Source organism: Rhincodon typus, chromosome 17 (genome assembly GCF_021869965.1).
Source record: "Rhincodon typus isolate 14 chromosome 17, sRhiTyp1.1, whole genome shotgun sequence".
NCBI classification, from domain to species: domain Eukaryota; kingdom Metazoa; phylum Chordata; class Chondrichthyes; order Orectolobiformes; family Rhincodontidae; genus Rhincodon; species Rhincodon typus.
The window spans coordinates 41140980-41161430 of record NC_063348.1 but is presented as its reverse complement, the minus strand read 5'-3'; the positions used below and the strand labels follow the sequence as shown (position 1 = coordinate 41161430).

Below are 20451 nucleotides of genomic sequence, written 5' to 3'. Positions count from 1 at the left end.
TGTAGACTATGGCCTGTTTCTGCAGTGTGGACAAGTCTGTAGTTGTATGGTGTGCTGCAAATGCCTGGTTAATACTCATGTTAACTTTTTATGGGTATGAAGAATGGAATGGAGTTTCTGAGAGGACATAGGTCTGACTTCAATATGTGCTAACTTGAATATACATTGGTTCCACCTCACAAAGATTACAATGTATGGGATGTTGAATCTTGCCTTCATGGAAAAAGTTGTGGTAGAGTGAATAACTGAAGCCAGTGTGTTTATATTCTGAGAAGGGAATCTTACCAGATTAGGTTTATAAGAATGGTTCCAAAAATGAGAAACTTAACTTATAAACCTGGATTGGAGAAGTTGGGGCTACTTTTTCTTTGAGAAGAGAAAGTTGAAGGAACATTTTACAGAAGTTTTCAAAACTTTGACAGGTTTTGACAGAGTAGATAAGGAAAAACTGTTCCTGCTCATAAATGAAGTAAGAATGAGGCTTCTAAAGAGGGTCATTAGATTCAAACTTTAATTCTGTTGTCCCACCACAGATGTTGCCAGACCTACTGAGCTTTTCCAGAAACTTTTTTTTTGTTTGAATGAAAGGGTACAGATTTAAAAGCAATTGCAAAAGAGATAAATGTAAGAAAAACCTTTTTTTTTCCATGCAGTGAATGGTAGTGTGGTGGAGGCAATCCAATTGAGGAATCCATGAGGCCATTAGCTGATTAATTAAATAAAATATTTTGTAGGGTTAAGGGAAAAGGATAGGAGAATGGCACTGAGTCAAGGTGCTCACTTGGACAGCCAGTGTAGGCAAGAAGGACTGAAAGACTTTCTTCTGCACCATGACAATTTTGTAATTCTGCGATCTAGCTTGTGAATCTACTAAAGCTGAGTAAATGTAATGTTGATTTTACACCTGTAAATGGTCAAAAGAGCGAGTAATGTAATTCTGTCATGGTAAGGCTACTGCTTTCAAAGGAATAAAATTATTCCAGACAGATTATATTACAAGCATAAATAGATGGATGAAACTTTGACAGCCCATCATTTAATTCATATTTAAAAATCCATGGGGATTAGAATCAATGTCTGATTATAACTCATGTTCAATTTTACTACATGATGCAGAGCCTGGAATGATTCTGACAGTAATAGATTTAGAAACTAATGCAAGCTGTTTGTCTGCAAATGTTGCTGCTGAAGTGAGAGGTGCCTGAACATTCACCATGATTGCAAACTCCTGCTTGGGTGCAGCTGTTTTTACATGCCAGATTTTCCCTCTCAGTAAAATTAAAAATGCTACTTCCTGTTAACATTTTCAGTTCTTATGACTTTTCAAAGTGTTTGCTGTCAATTTTCTGCACATTGTCAAATGGTTGTTCTCAGCAGTTTCAATCCCTCCTGTGATTCATTAAGTGTGGTTTAATATAATATGAATTATACATCTTCATCAATAGAAAATGTTGTCAAGTTTGAGATAATGAAATAGAACTGAACTGTGGTATAAGTACTGAGCTTTCCTTTCTCGGAACCATCCAGTGGTCCCAGGAGTTGCCTTTGTTTTTGGTACAACAATATACTTAACCTGTTCTTTACATAACACCAAGATGAAATTTAACCCATTGTGAAACGTTGAGATTCCACTTAATAGTAATATGGAACAAGAGTTCCCAAAAAAAATGTGCCGTTATAGATAATATGTTTAATTTTTCTTAATTGAGATAGTAGTTAGTCACTGAAACAATTTTACATAAGGCTGCAAATGTTCTGTAACAAGAGACTGTAAGTTTATTACACAAGAGATAAAGAATGCAAGAAATAAAAGTATGGAAGACATTTCAGAAAGATCTTAACGTTAACAGAAAACAAAATTTCTATTTTTTTTTCTCTCAATGCTATTTGTTATAGAAGCTCAGGCCTGGAATAATTTTACTCCTATCTCAACCTTTTAAGTATCACCTTCACTGTCATCTTGAAGTGAAGAAACAATCTTACAAATCATTTTTGAGTTTGTTGGAGTAAACCTTTAATAATTCTGATGGCCTAAACATTTTTTTCAGTCTTCTAACAACTTGAAACTTCTATCTCAAATCTTCTTGGAAGCTTCACAAACTTAAAAAAAAACACTACTGCTACAGTGACTGGTTCCTCTGAAGTAAACTGGAAAAAGCTTTGGCCAAGAGAAGGCTTTACTCATTTATGAGCTACACTCTATTGTTTTCTTCCGAACTGAAGTCAAAACAAAATTACTGTGCTTACCATAAACGCATATGTATAAACATTTTATTCTACTAACACCACAGGGGTCTGCTGACACTTGCAGTCAACTGTCTTCTTGGAACTGATGCATGTAGGTCACTGTTCCAGAATAATTTTTTGTTTTTTTTTTTAAGAATGTCACAGCACTAATCCTAATCCAAATAAAATGATACAAACCTTTCAACACACCTCCTCTCAAAGAAGAAATGAAAATGTATCTTTATGAGGAATTTTTAATTTCTATTAAAAAGTTATTTTAACACAATTTATATGGTATATCAATAGTAATAATATATTTACATTAAATATATACTGATTTCCTGACAACTATATCCTATACAAGTTGATTTTGATCACATCATTTGGTTTTAAGTAATTTTGCTCTTGACAAAGTATCCACTATAATATTGTCTTTCCTAGCCAAATAAATGATTTAAATTATAGGACTGTCATATCAAACTCCAACAAAACAGTCTTGAATTTCTGTCATAGAGTGTCTCCTAAAAAAATTATAAAGTTATGGTTTGTATAAAACTAAGTCTCTTCAGAGTTATTGGATATTTAAATTGTAAATTTTTGTAGAACCAACTCAAGCTTCTATATGTCTGTCTCCACTGTTGAATATTTCTATTGACTAGCATTTAATTTCCGGGGGAAAAAAACTGACTGGTTATTTGATCCCTATTTCACCTTCTTGTAAAATGATATTCATGCCAATGTCCTGGCCTGAACAATGAATGAGCGAACAAATGAATGACATCTCATTTTTCAGTGTTGCTAAAAGGCAGCATAGTTTTTAGCGGAGCTTTCAGGCTGACAGATGTACTCTGACATTCTTTTGTACAGTTATTTGTTTCTTCGATAAATTTGTTGAAGGAACCACAAGAATACCGAAGTTCAGAATAAACCATATTCATGCCAAAGTATTGCAGAATTGGGGAGGTGATGGCCTGTTTGTATTATTGCTAGGCTATTATTCCAGGGACCGATGTATTTTTCTCGGGACCTGGGTTTGAATCCAAGCATAGCTGGTGTTGGAGTTTGAACCCAATTAAAAAATCTGGAATTAAGAATATAATGATGACCATGAAGCCATTTTTGATCGACAGGAAAAGAACATCTGGTTCAGTGATGTCCTTTAAGGAAGGAAATCACCACCCTTACCTTATCTGGCTTACATGTGGCTCTAGACCTGCAGCAACGTGGTAAACTCTTATCTGCCCTCTGGGCAATTAGAAATAGGCAATATATATTGGTGTAGCCAGAGATACGCACATCCCATGAATAAATAAAAAATACCATAGTTCGCCTTAGGCATGGAAAAATCCATAATAGTTTTAATTTCCACTTAGGTGTTTCCTGACCTTATCACACAGTGTGATCCAAATTAGTTATATTAACCAGATTTCTAACAAATTGACACTGAGTAGCTGATCGAACAATTGGTGTTAATGTTCTTCCAGGTTTTTCTGAACACAGTCAAATCATTGAAGTAAACTTTCTGTTACATAGTCCTTTAATAACATTGGTTTACCTTTGAAAAGTTGCTTGTATATTTTTTCATTCCAAGCCACATAACCTTACACAGATGAACTTAGTCTAGTGTTTTAAAAGCTGATAGTTCTTTGGCTGTATCCATCAATTAAACTTAGCAATATTATTTTAACTAGTCAATTTTGGAGTTTTTTTTAAAATTGAATGTCAGTCCACCTTGTAATTTGCAATTATCCATACATGATCTTTGTAAGCCATCTGGTTTCAGTGCTATAATAATAGGTGAGCTCCTGCTACTATGTCCTGATTCAATAATGTCATGTTCCATCATTAACTTAATGTCTTACCTCACTTGCGCTAACCTTTCTGGATTAAGTGCGTAAGAATATTGTTTTGTGGTAATATCAGCATCATGTATAGCCAAAGACCTCCTAGCATATTCACGCAAGTCAATTTATAAATCTGTAATAGCTCACTTGAATAGTTTTCTCGAAGATAGAATATTATGTTTTTTAACATTTCAAATACCCCCAGAATATCCATTCTGATTAATGGAAGATGACATTTTCTTAATTTTAATGTCTCTCATTCCTCTGATTTTTTTTTAAAGAAAACTCACTCCCAGTTTCTTTCATGACCATAAAACACTTTTCTCCTGACATTCTCCCTTTCATAATATTTCTTTAACATATTAACATGATACACTCACTGATTTTTCTTCCTGTCTGGTGTATTGATTTTAAAATTCACATCACTGAGTTTTGCTTTGATTTGTTAAGGTCTAGTGAATCTTTTAATATTTCCAAAGAAGTAGTTAATAGTACTGACACCTTGTCTTCAGCAACAACTTTTTCGAATTTTATCCTTTTTATCTGCTCTACTTTTTATTGTCCATCAAGCACTTTTTAACCCTTTTTAGCCAACTCTCATTCTTTCATTATTTTCTCTCTGAAACTCAAAACACAGGAAGCATAGTCTCTGAGCAATGGTTATAAATTTCTCTTTGATCAGTTTTAAGGGTCCTTCACCTCATTTCCAAGTACCAGTTCAAAAGTACTGAATCCTATGCGCTTGTAAGGGGCATCCCAAACGGAAAACAGAAACAAAGGAATTGCTTTACCCCAAACATTTGTACATAACTGTCCTCTAATCACGGTCTTCAAAGTTTGATTCTAGTTTTCCCTAGAGACCCTACTTCAAGAAATCTGGCTGTCACCTCCATGATTGTTAAAGAATATTGATTCCCACTCCTGATTTTATACAATCTATTAAGGCTCTATTAAGTGATTCTTCAAAATCTGGTATCGGAATTAAAGCTGTAGATTTAACTGATGGTGGGGGTTTTCCCACTGCCTGATATGCAATGGCATATCTGGTAAATATTTACCACATCTTCATGTAATGCTGGCCAATTGAAATGTTTTACTATTTTAGCCTGTGTTTACTTAATACTGAAGTGAATTGTCCTTGGAATTTCACGAGTTACTCATAACATTATGTTCTGATACAAAGGTGGAACTTCCACCTGATGGACCACTGCTTATTCCTCATTGGCTGATATTTGAGGTTGTCTCCATTTCCTGGTTAATACTTTGTCTTTCAAATAGTGACCCCCAGGAATTGACTCTGATTCAATCTCTGAGTAATGTGTTTAGTATAGCTCTCAATTTATAATCTGCTGCATTTTTTGTACTAAAGAAGATGGACTAAATATGTCAACCTCATTCTCTTTTCCTTCATCCTTTTTAGTTACATTTTCAGAAATGGTGACAAATAATTGAATTTCCAGTCATCTCCTTTTTCCCTAGATCCCTCCTTTTCTTGACTGTTTCTAGAGGCCGGAGGTCTAATCCAAGCACATTCTGGAAACAATCCAGATGCTCCTCTTGTAACATCTTAGTTTATTTTACCTTTACGGATTATTCCACTATCCTCAGTAAGATTAGTATTTCTGAACCAGCCAGGTCATTTTACCAAAATAAAATGAATCACTTCTACAGCGATTTGTTGCACTACTCCAACTACAATATCTCAATTTACCAATTCACTCTTTCATCTAACTCTCTACAATGGAATTGGTTTGTAATCTCTATCTATACCTCTAATTAATATTTTCTCCTAATTAACTCCTCTGGAAGATTTTTTTTTAACAAGCTGGCATTCACATTCACAAAACAGTCTGTAGCATTAGGTTGCAAACCTCTTTGTAAATTTAGATATTAAGCATAGATTTCTAGTCAACTTAAATCCTTTGTTGAGATCAGAATCATTCTCTAACTTGCTAACTTTTTCTTCCACCTTTATTCTAACATTTTCTGTCACCAAACTATGTTGTCCAATGTTCTTATCTCTTTAGAGTTTGAACATTTTAAATTATATCTCACTGTGTTTTATCTTTGTTATCTCTTTCATTTTATGTTTGTTTCTCTCTCTCCTCGTACTCTAATTCAAACTCTATTTCTTTTTTTCCTTTGTTTTCCCCCATTTTAATTTCTCTTCTCTTTTTCTTCCAATTCAACTCTTTTCAGTTCTTTTTTTCTCTCTGAGTTAAGTATATTCCTTTCTAGCTGAAACTTAGTTAATTGTAGCAATGACACATCAAGTTCAGGGTGTCCTGCATTGAACTCTAAACAGTGGGTAATTAGTTTAATTGTTTCATGCTTACAAATCTGTTTTTATTTTTACATTCAATGTATCTGCTAACTCTCTCAGTTTAGTCCTTGTCAAGATTTGAAATAATCCATTATTATATATTTTATTTTGAAAAGTCTTAGCAATATTTAGGGCATTTTGAAAATACAATTCATGCAATAAACCTCACCACAATGCCCTTGTTTTACATTCAATATCTCCATGTACCTAATATAACATGAATCCCTCTTAAATTCTGTGAATTCTAATTCCACAAACAGCCTTAACTTTGTTATGATCTCAGTTATGTTAGTGCTAATGAAGGCAGATCCCAGAATGAAACACATCTTGATAGATCATTTGTTCAAACTTTTCAGTTAATTAACATTATGGTTAGTCACTGAAACATTTTCATGTGAGGCTGTAATATTCTTTAATAAGAGAACATAAAATAAACAAAAGAGAATAAAACAACCAAGCGACATGATAATCATGACAGTTTAGAAAGATCTTAGCACAAACTGCAAAACAAAGTTTCTCCCATTTCCCAATGCTATGTGTTACAGAGACTAAAGTCTAGAGAAATTATACTTCCTATCTCAACTCTTTTAAGTTTCCACTGTAAGAATTGTATCTTTTTTTAATTTTCTGCAATTTTTATTGTGGATTGAAATGGAAAAAGAACTGTTTTAAAAACCAGAGATCGTTTAAGGATTGCTACATTTTTAAAAAGCAAGTAATCTGACACTAATTGTAAGTACTCTTTCATAGCTTGTTCAAACAAACCCTAGTTTGCAGATGAACTGGAGCCAAGGAGTAAGTATGAATGGAGCGTTGGCTGTCAACAAGTAACTAATTGGTCTATGGACTATCGATGACAAAGGCCTTCTGCCTGCGAAACACTATGTGATTGGCTCCCAGTTGATGAATAGTTTTGGGATGTGAATGTTTTGGCACCATCAGACCTCTGGAAGTGAAGGAGCCATGTTTTTGCTCTGTAGCGAGAAGAATTTCAAGCTAGTCTGTTTATTTCCTCTTTTTCAGTTGCTATCAGCTGTGATTTTTAAGTGGTATGTCAAAGACCTTTTATAAGTAGGAAGCAGTCATCCTGTGCCTCCTGAAAACAAATCAAAATATACAGAGAAAAAAGATCAAGAAGCAGCATTTTGAATGGCATAAGAATCATTTCAGCAAACCTTGAGAATATGGAACACTAAGCTATCTTCTAAGTCTTTCCTTTTGCCCATAACACCTTTGTTTTTCCTGTTTCTGTCTGTCTGTTTATATGTACAGAGGGGATGTTTTTAAGACGGTTAGAGTTTTAACTAGTTGAATTATATGTTGATGGATCATAATTGTTTATCTGTAGATCAAATCTATTTATTTGTCATAAATAGTAATTCTGTTAAGTATAGAAACCTACTCCATGCTTTCCGTAAATGGGTACAAAGACAGGTACGTTGGGGAATTCTGTGTGGTTTTTTGTAATCTTTAACTCTTGTGATGACTCCCAGAATAGCAGAGCTTGATTTTCAGTGTCAACAGGTCTGGCAGCATCTGTGAAGGAGAAAACAGAGTTAATGTTTCGGGTCTGATGACTCTTCCTCGAACCCGAAATGTTAACTCTGTTTTCTCCTTCACAGATGCTGCCAGACCTGCTGAGCTTTTCCAGCAACTTTGTTTTTGTTCCTGATTTACAGCTTCCGCAGTTCTTTTGGTTTTGATTTTCAGTGTGTTATTTCAGTCAGATATAAAAGATATAAAACAACTTAGCAGCCTTCTTCCAGTTTCCTTTTTTAAAACTGAAGAGAAAACTTTATGATTCCTTTCTGAGTCTGATGTCATGAACTTCTCGCAATTTTGATAGTCTAAACTTCTTCAGTTCTAACATCTTGAAGCTTCTATTCCAGGTTGCTGCAGTGATTAGCGCATCCAAATCGAACTGAAATGAAAGAAAAAACTTCCTGTTCAGAAGTCTTTTCCCTTTTAAATTAAACTTTTGTTTTCTTATGAACTGCAGGCATGGTGACTCAATGGTTAGCACTGCTGCCTCATCGTGCCAGGGACCTGAGTTCAATTCCACCCTTGGGCAACTGTCTGTGTGGAGTTTGCACATTCTCCCCATGTCTGTGTGGGTTTCCTCCAGGTGCTTCGGTTTCCTCCCACAGTCCAAAGATGTGCAGGCTAGGTGGATTGGCCATGGAAAATTTCCCGTAGTGTTGAGGGATGTGTAGATTAGGTGGATTATAGCAGGATGGGTCTGGGTGGGATGCTTTGAGGTTCAATGTGGACTTGTTGGGCTGAAGGGCCTGTTTCCACACTGTAGGGATTCTATGATCTGCAGTCAAAACTAACATTTATTTTGTTTGCTCTTCTTATCATAAACTCAAAAATGTAAGTGTGTCTCTTGGTGGCTAGTTGGTGTTCAAGTATCCTTATTGTCAGCTTTCTTCCAGTTTGGCCTAGGTAACGTTTCTCACAGTCCTTGCATGGTATTTTGTATATTACACCAGTTTTGCTGGTTTTGGGTATGGGATTCTTTATGTTCATCAGTACCTGTTGCAGGGTGGTTGCTGGTTTGAGGGTTACCCTGATACCTAGGGGTCTGAGTAGTCTTGTGGTCATCTCCGATATGTCTCTGATGTACAGTAGGGTGACTAGTGTTCTGGCCGTGTTGTGTCTTCTTGTTGTGGTCTGTTGTGGAGGTAATGGTGGATTGTGCATTTTGGGTATCCATTCCTTTTAAAAAGTCTGTGTAAGTGCTCCTGTTCTGCTTTGTGCAATTCTGGGTTGCTCTAGTGTGTTGTGGCTCGTTTGACTAATGTCCTGATGCAGTCCGTTTATGGGTGTTGGTGTGGTTGGTGGTGTAATTAAGTATCTGGTCTGTATGTGTGGTCTTTCTGTATACGTTAGTCTGGAGTTCCCCGTTGTTCTTATGTTCTACCATTATGACTAGGAAGGGTAGTCAGTTATTGTTCTCCTCTTCTTTTGTGAATTTTATTCCAGTGAGGATGTTGTTTATGTGTCAGTGGGTTTCTTCTAGTCTTGTGCGTTTGATAATCATGAAGGTGTCATCTACGTAGTGGACTCAGAGTTTGGGTTGTATAGTGGGGAGCACTGTCCGTACGCGAACACCAGCTAGCCCCCAAGAGACACGACAAATTCTCACTGGTCTCAATACACACGGACAAAGAAGGACACAAATTCGACTGGGACAACACATCCATAATAGCACAAGCCAAACAGAGACATGCCAGGGAATTCCTGGAGGCCTGGGATTCCAACCGGAATTCATGTACAAATACATTGAGCTGTAACCCAGTATACAAACCACTGAAAAACAGACCCGGAAGTGATGCCAACCATCCCAGCAAACTGAGGCATATAAATAACAAGCAGGACAGAACACCAACTCTTCATTGCACTGATGATGTTACCTAGCAGGGTGATGAAACGTCTGCAAACAAACACACTGGCTCGGCGAGCAAGTCTACAATCTCACATAAACATTATATTCCATTAACACCACAGGGGGCTGCAGTATGACCGCAGTCATATATTGTCTTGAAACTGATGTATACGGAGCACTGTTCCAGAATAATTTTCTGACTTTTTCAAAAAAAACCTTCACAGTATTAATCTGCATCATTCCAAAAATATATGTTATGCACCTTTCCATTACAGGAGGCCCTCACATCCTTCAGCACCATCTGTCCTCACAACTCCACCCCCACCCAAATTGGCAAACATGTCAAACAATGGATGACTGAGAACCTTTTGAATTGAAATAGTTCTTTTTCATTTGTGCAAATGTTCACACTGCTAAAAATTAATGCAATGATTTAATGTTTCCAAACAAATGGGACAGGTGCTCAAAGATGACAGAGAAAAAGATGCTCCCCAAATATTGAAGGATAAAATAAAGACTTGCATTTTTTGTGGTCTCAGGACATTCCAGCACACATTCTTCATTTGTGTTTCGTTACTGTTTTGGGAAAACTGGCAGCTAAATTTGTGCAGAGTAAGATTCCACAAGGGCATCATTATTTTGAATAGATAATCTGTTTAGTTTAGTGAGGGATAAATTTGAGGTGAAGTACGTGTAGAAATTATACAGTAAATGGCAAAACCGTTAGGAGTATTGATATGTAGAGGGATCTGGGTGTGCAGGTCCACAGATCGCTAAAGATGACAGGACAGGTAGATAAGGTATTAAAAAGGGCTTATGGTGTGCTTGCCTTCATTGGTAGGGGTACTGAGTATATGGATGGACAAATTATGCTGCAGCTTTATAGAACTTTAGTTAGGCCACACTTGGAAAACTATGTACAGTTCTGGTCACCACTCACTACCAGATGGATGTGAATGATTTGGAGAGGGTACAGAAAAGGTTTACCAGGAAGTTGCCTGGTATGAGGGATTTCAGTTATGAAGAAAGGTTGGATAGAACATAAGAAGAACATAAGAACTAGGAGCAGGAGTAGGCCGTCTGGCCCTTCGAGCCTGCTCCGCCATTCAATAAGATCATGGCTGATCTTTTCATGGACTCAGATCCACTTACCCGCGTTCTCACCGTATCCCTTAATTCCTTTATTGTTCAAAAAAAATCTACCTTTTTTTTAAAAACATTTACTGAAGTAGCGTCAACTACTTCACTGGGCAAGGAATTCCATAGATTAACAACCCTCTGGGTGAAGAAATTCCTTCTCAATTCACTATTGTAGGACCCCTTGTTCAAGACTGGGTTTGTTTTTACTGGAATGCAGGAGGTTGAAGGGAGACCTAATAGAAGTTTATAAGATTGTGAATGGCATGGATTGAGTGGAAAGTATGAGGTTTTTTCCCAGGGTGGAGGGGTCAATTACTAGGGGCACAGGTTCAAGGTGTGATGGGAGAAGTTTAGAAGAGATGTGCGAGGCATGTTTTTCACAGAAAGGGTGGTGAGTGCCTGGAATGCACTGCCAGAGGTGGTGGTGGAAACAGACACAGTAGCAGCATTCACGAGGCACCTGGAAGAATACATGAATAGAAAGGGAATAGAGGGATATGGATCCTCTAAGTGAAGATAATTTTAGTACGGAAAGGCAATATGTGGCGGTGCAGGCTTGGAGGGCCGAAGGGCCTGTTCCTGTGCTGTATTATTCTTTGTCCTTTGTAGTTGTAACCAAGACACCATAGGGTTATAGAGTCATAGTCGTACAGCACGGAGAGAGACCCTTCAATCCAACTCATCCATTCCAACCAAGTTTCCCAAACTAAACTAGTCCCACTTGCCTGCATTTGGCCCAGATCCCTCTAAACCTTTCCTATTCATATACCTATCCAAATATCTTTTAAATGTTGTAACTGTACCTGCATCTCCACTTCTTCTGGTAGTTCATTCCACATACAAACCACCTTCTGTGTGAAAAAGATGCCCCTCAGGTTCCTTTTATATCTTCCTCCTCTCACCTTAAAAATATGCTCTCTAGTTTTGAGTTCCCTCACCCCAGGGAAAAGACCTCTGCTATTTGCCTTATCTATGCCCCTCATGACTTTATAAACCTCTATAAGGTCACCTCTCAACCTTCTATGTTATAGTGAAAAATGACCCAGCCTATTTTTATAACCCAAAACCTCCATTCCCGGCAACATCCTGGTAAATCTTTTCTGAACCATCTCCAATTTAATAAAATCCTCCTGTAGCAGGGTGACCAGAACTGTACACAGTACTCCAAAAGTGGCCTCACCAACATCCTGTACATCCCAACGTGACATCCCAACACCTATACTCAAAGGTCTGAGCAATGAAGGCGAGTGTGCTAGATGCCTTCTTAATTACCCTGTCTACCTGTGATGCAACTTTCAAAGAACTAAATACCTGAATGCCTAGGTCTGTCTGTTCAACAATACTACGCAGGGTCCTACCATGAACTGTATAAGTCCTGTCATTGTTTGTTTTACTAAAATACAATACCTCACATTTATCTAAATTAAACTCCATTTGCCATTCCTCAGTCCTTCAGCCCAATTGATTAAGGTCCCTTTGTTATCTTAGATAACCTTCCTCACTGTTGGCTCTACCATCAATTTTGGTGTCATTCATGCCTCCTAAATTCCCTTCCAAATTGTTTATATAAATGACAAACAACAGTGGACCTAGAACTGATCCTTGTGGAACAACTCTGGTCACAGGTGTCCAGTCCAAAAAACAACCCTCTATCACCATTCTCTGTCTCCTACTATCAAGCCAATTTTGTATCCAATTGGCAATCTCTCCCTGAATCCCATGTGATCAACTTTAATAATCAGTCTACTTTGCGGAACCATGTCAAGTGCTATACTAAAATCCATTTAGACAACATCTATTGCTCTGGCCTCATCAATCTTTTAAGTTATGTCCTCAAAAATACTCAATCAAGTTTGTGAGACATGATTTCTCATGCACAAAACATGCTGACTATCCCTAATCAGTTTTTGCCTCTCCAAATGCATTAAAATCCTATCTCTCAGAAGCCCCTCCAACAACTTACCCACCACTGATGTCAGACTCGCCTGTCTATAGTTCCCAGGCTTCTCCTTACAGCCTTTCTTAAAGGAAGGCACAACATTAGCCACCCTCCAGTCCTCCAGCACCTCATCTGTAGCTGTAGATGATACAAATATCTCTGCTAAGGCACCTGCAATTTCTTCCCTAACTTCCCACAAAGTCCTGTTATACACTTGATCAGGTCCTGGTGATTTATATACCTTTATGTTTTTTTTAAGACCCCAGCACCTCCTCTTCTGTAATGTGGACTGTTTTCAAGACATCAATATTTATTTCCCTGAGTTCACTAGCCTCAATGTCTTTCTCCACAGTAAAACCTGACACGCAATATTTGTTTAGTATCACTCCCATCTCACGTGGTTCTATGTATAAACGACCTCATTGATCGGTAAGGGACCTTACTCTCTCCCCAGTTGATCTTCTGCTTTTAATGTACTTGTAGAATTTCTTTGGATTATCCTTAACCTTATCTGCCAAGGCTGCCTTATATTCGCTTTTTGACCTCCTGATTTCCCTCTTAAGAATGCCCTTACACATGTTATACTCTTCAAAGGACTCACTTGTTCCCAGTTGTCAATATATGCCTCCTTCTTATTCTTGACCAGAGCCTCATTATCTTTATTCAACTTTGGTTCCTTACTCTTACCAGCCTTACCCTTCGCTCTAAAAGGAACATAATGCTTCTGAACTCTTGTTATCGCACTTTTGAAAGCCTCCCATTGCTAGTCATCCCTTTACCTGCGAACAGTCTACTCCAATCAACTTTTGAAAATTTGCCTTACTCGAACTAAGAACTTTAACTTTTATACAAGACCTTTCCTTTTCCATAACTGTTTTGAAACTATGTTCACTGGTCCCAAAGTGTTCTCCCACTAACACTTCAGTCACTGTCCTGCCTTATTTCCCAAGAGGTTAAGTTTTGTTCCTTCTCTAGTTGGTACATGTGTAGATGTGTACAATGTGTAGACATTGATAAAGAAAATTTTCTTGAATGCATTTCACAAATTCTTCACAATCCAAGTCCTTAACACTATGGTAGTCCCAGTCTATGTTTGGAAACTTAAAATCAATTAACACTAGGTAGAACTGCTCTGTTTTAAAATAGTGTTATGGGATCCTTCACCTTCCATTAAGAGTGTGAATGGAGTCTTGGTTTAACATCTCATTTAAAAGACAACATTGGAATGCCTTTACGGATTTTATATTTGAGATGTTGAAGCAGGATTGACCCACAACTCTCTCTTGCAAAGGCAACTTGCTACCCTCCGAAGTGCAGGTACATCTAAGGCAAATGAAATCTCTTAAAGATTTTTTCTTAACTTTATGTGCACTTCATATTCTCAAAATGACAATCTCACAGCATCTACTTGTGCACGGTAGTGTAATACACAATATTGAAACAGTAAGCCAGAGTACTGGGAGCTCAAAACTCATGACAAACAAGTGATGAAATCTAATCCAGTAAATCTGATATTTTGTGGACTGGCACCTGGAATAGCTTCTGGAATTTTTGTTGAATCATATGGGCTGTATTGACGTAAAAGATTCCATCGCACTATTTGAAGAACAGTTAGGAGTTCTCCTTGGTGTCGTGGCCAATATTTATCCTGCAACCAATATCTCGAACAGATTATCTGGTCAATTATCACACTACTATTTGAGGGAGCTTGCTATGTGCCAATTGACTGCTGTTTCCTTTGAGAACAACCGTGACTACAACTTAAAAAATGTGTTTCATTGGAATCTCAAAATGTTTTATGGCTAATGTTAAAATTACAGTTTTCTTATAGTATTGTACATTCATCTATTAAGGTAATAAATGCCAGCATGCAATGCCAAATTCCAGCAGATGGAGAATATGATTACTGAGAATCATTTTGTTCTTACTATCCTTACAGCCACGCGACAGGATACGAGACTGACAATCACAATGCCCCTATGTTATACAGCTGTAGCACACAATACAGGATACATACACATGGGGTGTTCAGAGGGCTTCAGGTGAGTGATGGCAATATTTCTTTCTTCCCACATATGCATCTGTTACAGTCTTTCAAGAAAGTTAAACCTTTGCATCTGACCTTGTGAAAGCAGACTGGACTACACAAACCACTCATGTATACAGATGGTTCTAATTTAAGATTTTTTCAACACTACAGGAGCAGGGCAAAGGAGATTCTGTTTTCTATCAACAGGTTGAAAAAATGTGGATTCAACACTCGTTCTATCATTTGCTTAAGACTCACACTGAAAACCAGCCAAGGTGGCAGCAATTTGAAGGTTTACAACCATCAGCCTTACCTGCTGTATATGTTTGAGGAGTTGGCAAAATAATTTCAATCAGTACTGATTTTATCTGCATTTGTAGTACTTTATATTAATCATTATAATATCCTATCAGTGAACCTTGTTCTCTGATATATTACAAACTGATAAAACATTATTCATGGTTTCCTCTCACATAGGGACATCCTGATTAATACCCTCACTGTCTAGCATGCTTCTATCTGTATGCCATTTCTTTCAATAGAAACTGAAGTGACAAATCGTTGACCCTGCTGCCACAATATAATTTTATTCTATATTTTTCCAAACAGATAGTATATTGGGCCCCACAGATGAGTTCTTTGACTATGAATATTACAGGAATACTCAATAATTTTAGATTATATATCATAAGGACTTGTAAAGTAACATGCCTTCTAAAAAAAACATAATTTCCTTTGTTTTCTCAAAGCAGAGAAGGCAGGAGCGAGATTTAATTGAGGTGTTTAAAAGTATATGAGGCCCAGATAGAATGGATAGGAAGAATCTATTTCCATTATCAGAGAGGTCAATATGCTGGAGAACTTAGACTTAAAGTAATTGGTAAAAGGATTAGAGGCGATTTGAGTAATTTTTCACCCAGAGAAGTCACTGCCTGAAAGGGTCTCAGAGGCAGAACTTCGTATTTCATTAAAAAAAATTGGTTATGCAGGAGACGCAATGCAATGTACAGGGCTACAGACAAGAGCTGAAAGATGAGATCTACTTGAATAACTTGTTTTGGCTGGCATGGACACACTGGGCCAATTGGATTCCTTAAATGCCCCAAAATTTCCATATTATGCATAAGAATCGTATTGCTAACAAGAAGTTACATCTAATCCCTTCTCTATGGCCTCCCATAGAATATGTTACTTTTCAACCAAACATAAAGGCTTTTTTTTCGTCTCAGAATGTTGACACATCATCTGATTTTCTTTGTTCTTGGTTACAGTTAGCAGCTCACTGTATGAAGAGGTGTGGGCTTGAATCTGCCACTTTATCCATAGTCCTCAGTGTGTTTAAGATTCTATGTAAAAATTCTGTCAGTAGTGAACCCCTCATATTATCAACCTTAATTTAGTAGCAAACTACTGATTCCAAATGGCCTTGTTCAGATGTTAAGAAGGAATCATGTATCTTTTTGATTGTCATAACAGGTCCAAATATTAGGCAGACATCTGATGTCACAGAGTGGTAGGGGCCAAGGGTACTGAATGGCAGGCTTCACCTATTAAATGAATGGATGTACTGATGCATTTTATGCTTTATCTCTAGGGTTACAAATGTCACAAATGTATTAATACATTATGACAACAAAAAAATGCATTAGAACAGGTGTCAGAAGAGTTCCAATATTGTGGCTATTCATTAACCTGAATAAATGGACTTCAATAAAGTGAGAGACCAGAGAAGCTGAGATAATTTACCTAGAGCACAGAAAGTTAGGAGGAGACTTGATAGATGTGTTCAATATCTTGAAGGGTTTATGGAGTAAAGAGGATAAAATATTTCCACTTACAGGAGGGCAATGACCAGAGAACAGGGATTTAGAATAATTGCCCACCATAAGACTGTAAAACATGGGAGCAGAAGGAAACAATTCACCCCATCAAATCTGTTTTGCCTTTCAGTGAGGTCATAGCTGATCCTCAACTGTCTTATTATCATAACTATTGATTCCCTTACTGATTAAAAATCTGTCTTTTTCCATTTCAAAAGTAATTATTCCTTCTATTTTTCTTACCAGTATGGGACCTCACGTTTTCCCACATAATGTTCGATCTGCTAAGTTTTTGCCCACACCTTTAACCTGCCTGTAACTTTCTCAGTTCTCTGTGTCATCCCCAGCTCTTGCATTCCCACCCATTTTTGTGAATTCTGCAAACTTGGCTATAGTGCATTCACTTTCCTCATTCAAGTCAATAACATATAATGCAAATAACTGTGGCCTCAGCGTTGATCCCTGTGGCTCTCCACCAGGTTGTTATCCTGAAAATGTCCTCCTTGCCCTAACTCACTGGTTTTTATTAGTTAAGCAATCCTGTATCCATACTAATATACTGCCTCTAATACCACAAACTCTCACCTATTTAATAGCCTAACATGTACTAACCTTATCAAATGTCTTCTGAAAATCTAAGTATATTACATCCGCTGTTTCTCTTTCATTTATCCTGCTTGTTACCCCCTCAAGGAATTCTAATACACTTGCTAGGTCTAATTTCCCCTTCATGAAGTCATGCTGACTCTGCTTGATCATATTACATATTTCTAAATGCTCTGCTATTACATCTTTTATAATAGACTCTAACATTTTCTCAATAATGAATGTAAAGCTTATTGGCATATAGTTGCCTGTCTTTATAAACTCTCCTTCACGTTATAAGCAAATATGTCACATTGGCAATTTTTTGGCATTTTCCAGAATCTAAGGACACTTGGAAAATTACTACCAGTGCATCCTCTATCTCCATAGCAACTTCTTTTAATATCCAAGGAAGCATGGCATCATGTCCAGGGGATCTATCAGTCTTTACCCCCATTTAGTTTCCAGGGTAGTTTTTTTAAGTTGTAGCTATCATGGTAATTTCCTCATTAAAAACCGAAAGATCTGCGGATGCTGTAAATCAGGAGCAAAAACAGAAGTTGCTGGAAAAACTCAGCAGGTCTGGCAGCACCTGTGAAGAAAACATCGGAGTTAACGTTTTGGGTCCAGTGACTCTTCCTTAGCAATTTTCTTTGCTTTTGCCCCTCGATTAGTTAGTATTTTTGGAATATTACAAGTAACTTCTACTGTGAAGACTGATGCAATGTATTTATTCAACTCCTCAGCCATTTCCTGGTTCTGCATTATTATTTCCCAATCCTCATTCTCTAAGGGGCTCATGTTAATTTTAGCCCCCCTCTGCCTTTTTAAAGAAGCTGTTAATGTTCGACTTGGTGTAACTTGCAAGTTTACCCTCAAAGTTTACCTTCTCCATCTTTGTAATTTTTTTTGGTTATCTCATTGGTTTTTAAACCTTTCCCATTCCTCTGACATACCACTGATTTTTGCCACAACGTACTTTTTTTTATCCAATTTGATGCTATCCTGAACTTGCATGGTTAACCATGGATGGTTTGTCTCCTTATTAGAATCCTTCTTTCTCACTGGGATGTACATTTGTTGTTAATCACAGACTATTTTCTTAAATATCTGCCATTGTTCCTCGACTGTCTTTGCTGCTAAACTCCTTTCACAAATCTTAATTAAGTTTAACAGTTATTGCCCACTCAACTTTCTCCTTTCCATCAGAATTCTAAATTCTATCATGTTATGGACACTGTTTCCCTGGGAAAACAAAGAGGATATGAGGAGCAAAACTGTTATGCAGCAATGAGTTGTGTCTGGAATGCACTACCTGAAAGGGGCCACGATGCCAGGACTGTGGAGAAAATTCAACAGTAACTTTCAAAAGAAAATTAGATAATAAAAAGGAAACAGATATGTAGGGTTTGTGTAAATATTTCTGGGAAAGTGGGACTGATTGGATACATCTTACAAAGAGATGGCACAGACATGATGGTCGAATGGTCTCTCTGTGCTGTAAGATTCACTGACTGTAAAAAAAAGGTTAGATATGCTTCTGTTGAATCTTTGTGTCAAACAAGCTAGCTTCACATTTTTGAGATTTAAATACTACAATGCAAAATTATACCCTAATTCATTTTATTTCCAATGTACCAAGGGTAGAGATGAGCTGAAACATTGTTAACTTGACCAAAGTCGGTCTAATCTTTGTTTGTGTTTCTTGTTTCAGGATGTTCGGAGAGTCCCGGGAGTTGCACCAACCATTGTCAGAGCAAACGCAGAAGCCAACGAAAAGCGTCCATTCATGTGTCCTTATCCTGGGTGTAATAAACGCTACTTCAAACTCTCCCACCTGCAGATGCACAGCAGGAAACATACAGGTAATGGCAGCATGATGCCAGCAAACTCAGTTGATTTCTATAATTTACAAGCACAGGCAATACAAATATTTAATAGCTTCTGTGGATCATTTGTGCCAATTATACCTAAAAGTTATTGGATGCAGGAAGTTCCTAAAATTTTGGAAGCCAGAGATGACAGAAAATCTAGAGGGAAAGAAGATAGAACCAATAATTTGAGTGGAATTTAGTTCACATCCCTTTCAGCTCGGCTCTTTTAAGCTTATGATAAGGGTCCGTGAAGTGGATATTCTGTCTAACACTCCTGTCTTGGAAAGACCTTTTGTAAGGAGGCTCACTGGCCCAATGTAAAGGAAGCTGATGCCTTACAATTATGGTCAACTCCTGACTGAAGGTAAGGGCAATCAGCTGCACACTCCATTGGTTTAAAATACATCGCACATGTATTGACTCTCTTTAATTACAAAAGAATTTCCAAACATCAGAACTAAATTTTGCTGTTTGGAGCATGTGTTCTTGAAGTTATGGTTTCATTCAAAGTGGCCTGCATTTACCTTCCTGCATCATTTAATGCAATTCCAGGTCACTTCTCCTTTGCCTCTTTTAAAGGCTCAGATCTGGTTTTCTCCAAACCCTATAATCAATCCAGTCATACATTGTTAGTAATCTGTCCAGTGACTCATCATTGCCGTAATTTGATGATTCCTCTAAATGAGTGGTTAGAACTGGTCTCATAGTTATAGCTCTATCAGCTGACACCTTCATGCTGTGCCATGGGAGTCCTATACTATTGAATAAGAAGTTAAACTAAAGCCCCTCTGCTCTCTTATATGGCAGTGAAACATCCTATAGTATTATACTGAAGAAGATCAGGGACGTTTTCCCTTATGTCCCTACCAACGTTTATCTTTCATTGAACATCACAGAGAACAGATTACTTAACTATTATTACATTGTCATTTGTGGGTGCCTGTAAATTGATTGCCGCATTTCCCTACCTGAAGACATTACAACTTCAAAAGTATTTCATGGCTGTAAAGGGCTTTAGGACATCCTGAGGTTATTTAATGCACTATGTAAATGTAAGTCTTTCCTTGCAGTTTTTAATATTGTTCTGATTAAGACACAACACAGTTTGAATACAATTTGCTTTGTTGTTTGTTTTCTCGTGGTTACTGGAGATGCTGAATTTTAGGCCTTGAAAAGTCCCAACATTTCTTTTTAACTTTACCCTTAACTATTTCAATATAATGCTCATTCATTTATCCAATAGATACTAATCCATATTAAATTTATCTGCCATTTAATGTTTA

General features: G+C 37.2%; 1 protein-coding gene across 4 annotated transcripts in view; it reads left to right on the top strand.

Moving 5' to 3' along the window:
- wt1b (WT1 transcription factor b) overlaps nucleotides 1–20451 on the top strand; it is an 82672-nt gene that overhangs the window by 37671 nt on the left and 24550 nt on the right. For all 4 annotated transcript variants that reach the window (XM_020511050.2, XM_020511049.2, XM_020511052.2 and 1 more), the window contains exons 4-5: nucleotides 14800–14902; nucleotides 19009–19159. In XM_020511050.2, coding sequence (XP_020366639.1) covers nucleotides 14800–14902; nucleotides 19009–19159 — 254 coding nt within the window. The remainder of the gene's footprint in view (nucleotides 1–14799; nucleotides 14903–19008; nucleotides 19160–20451) is intronic.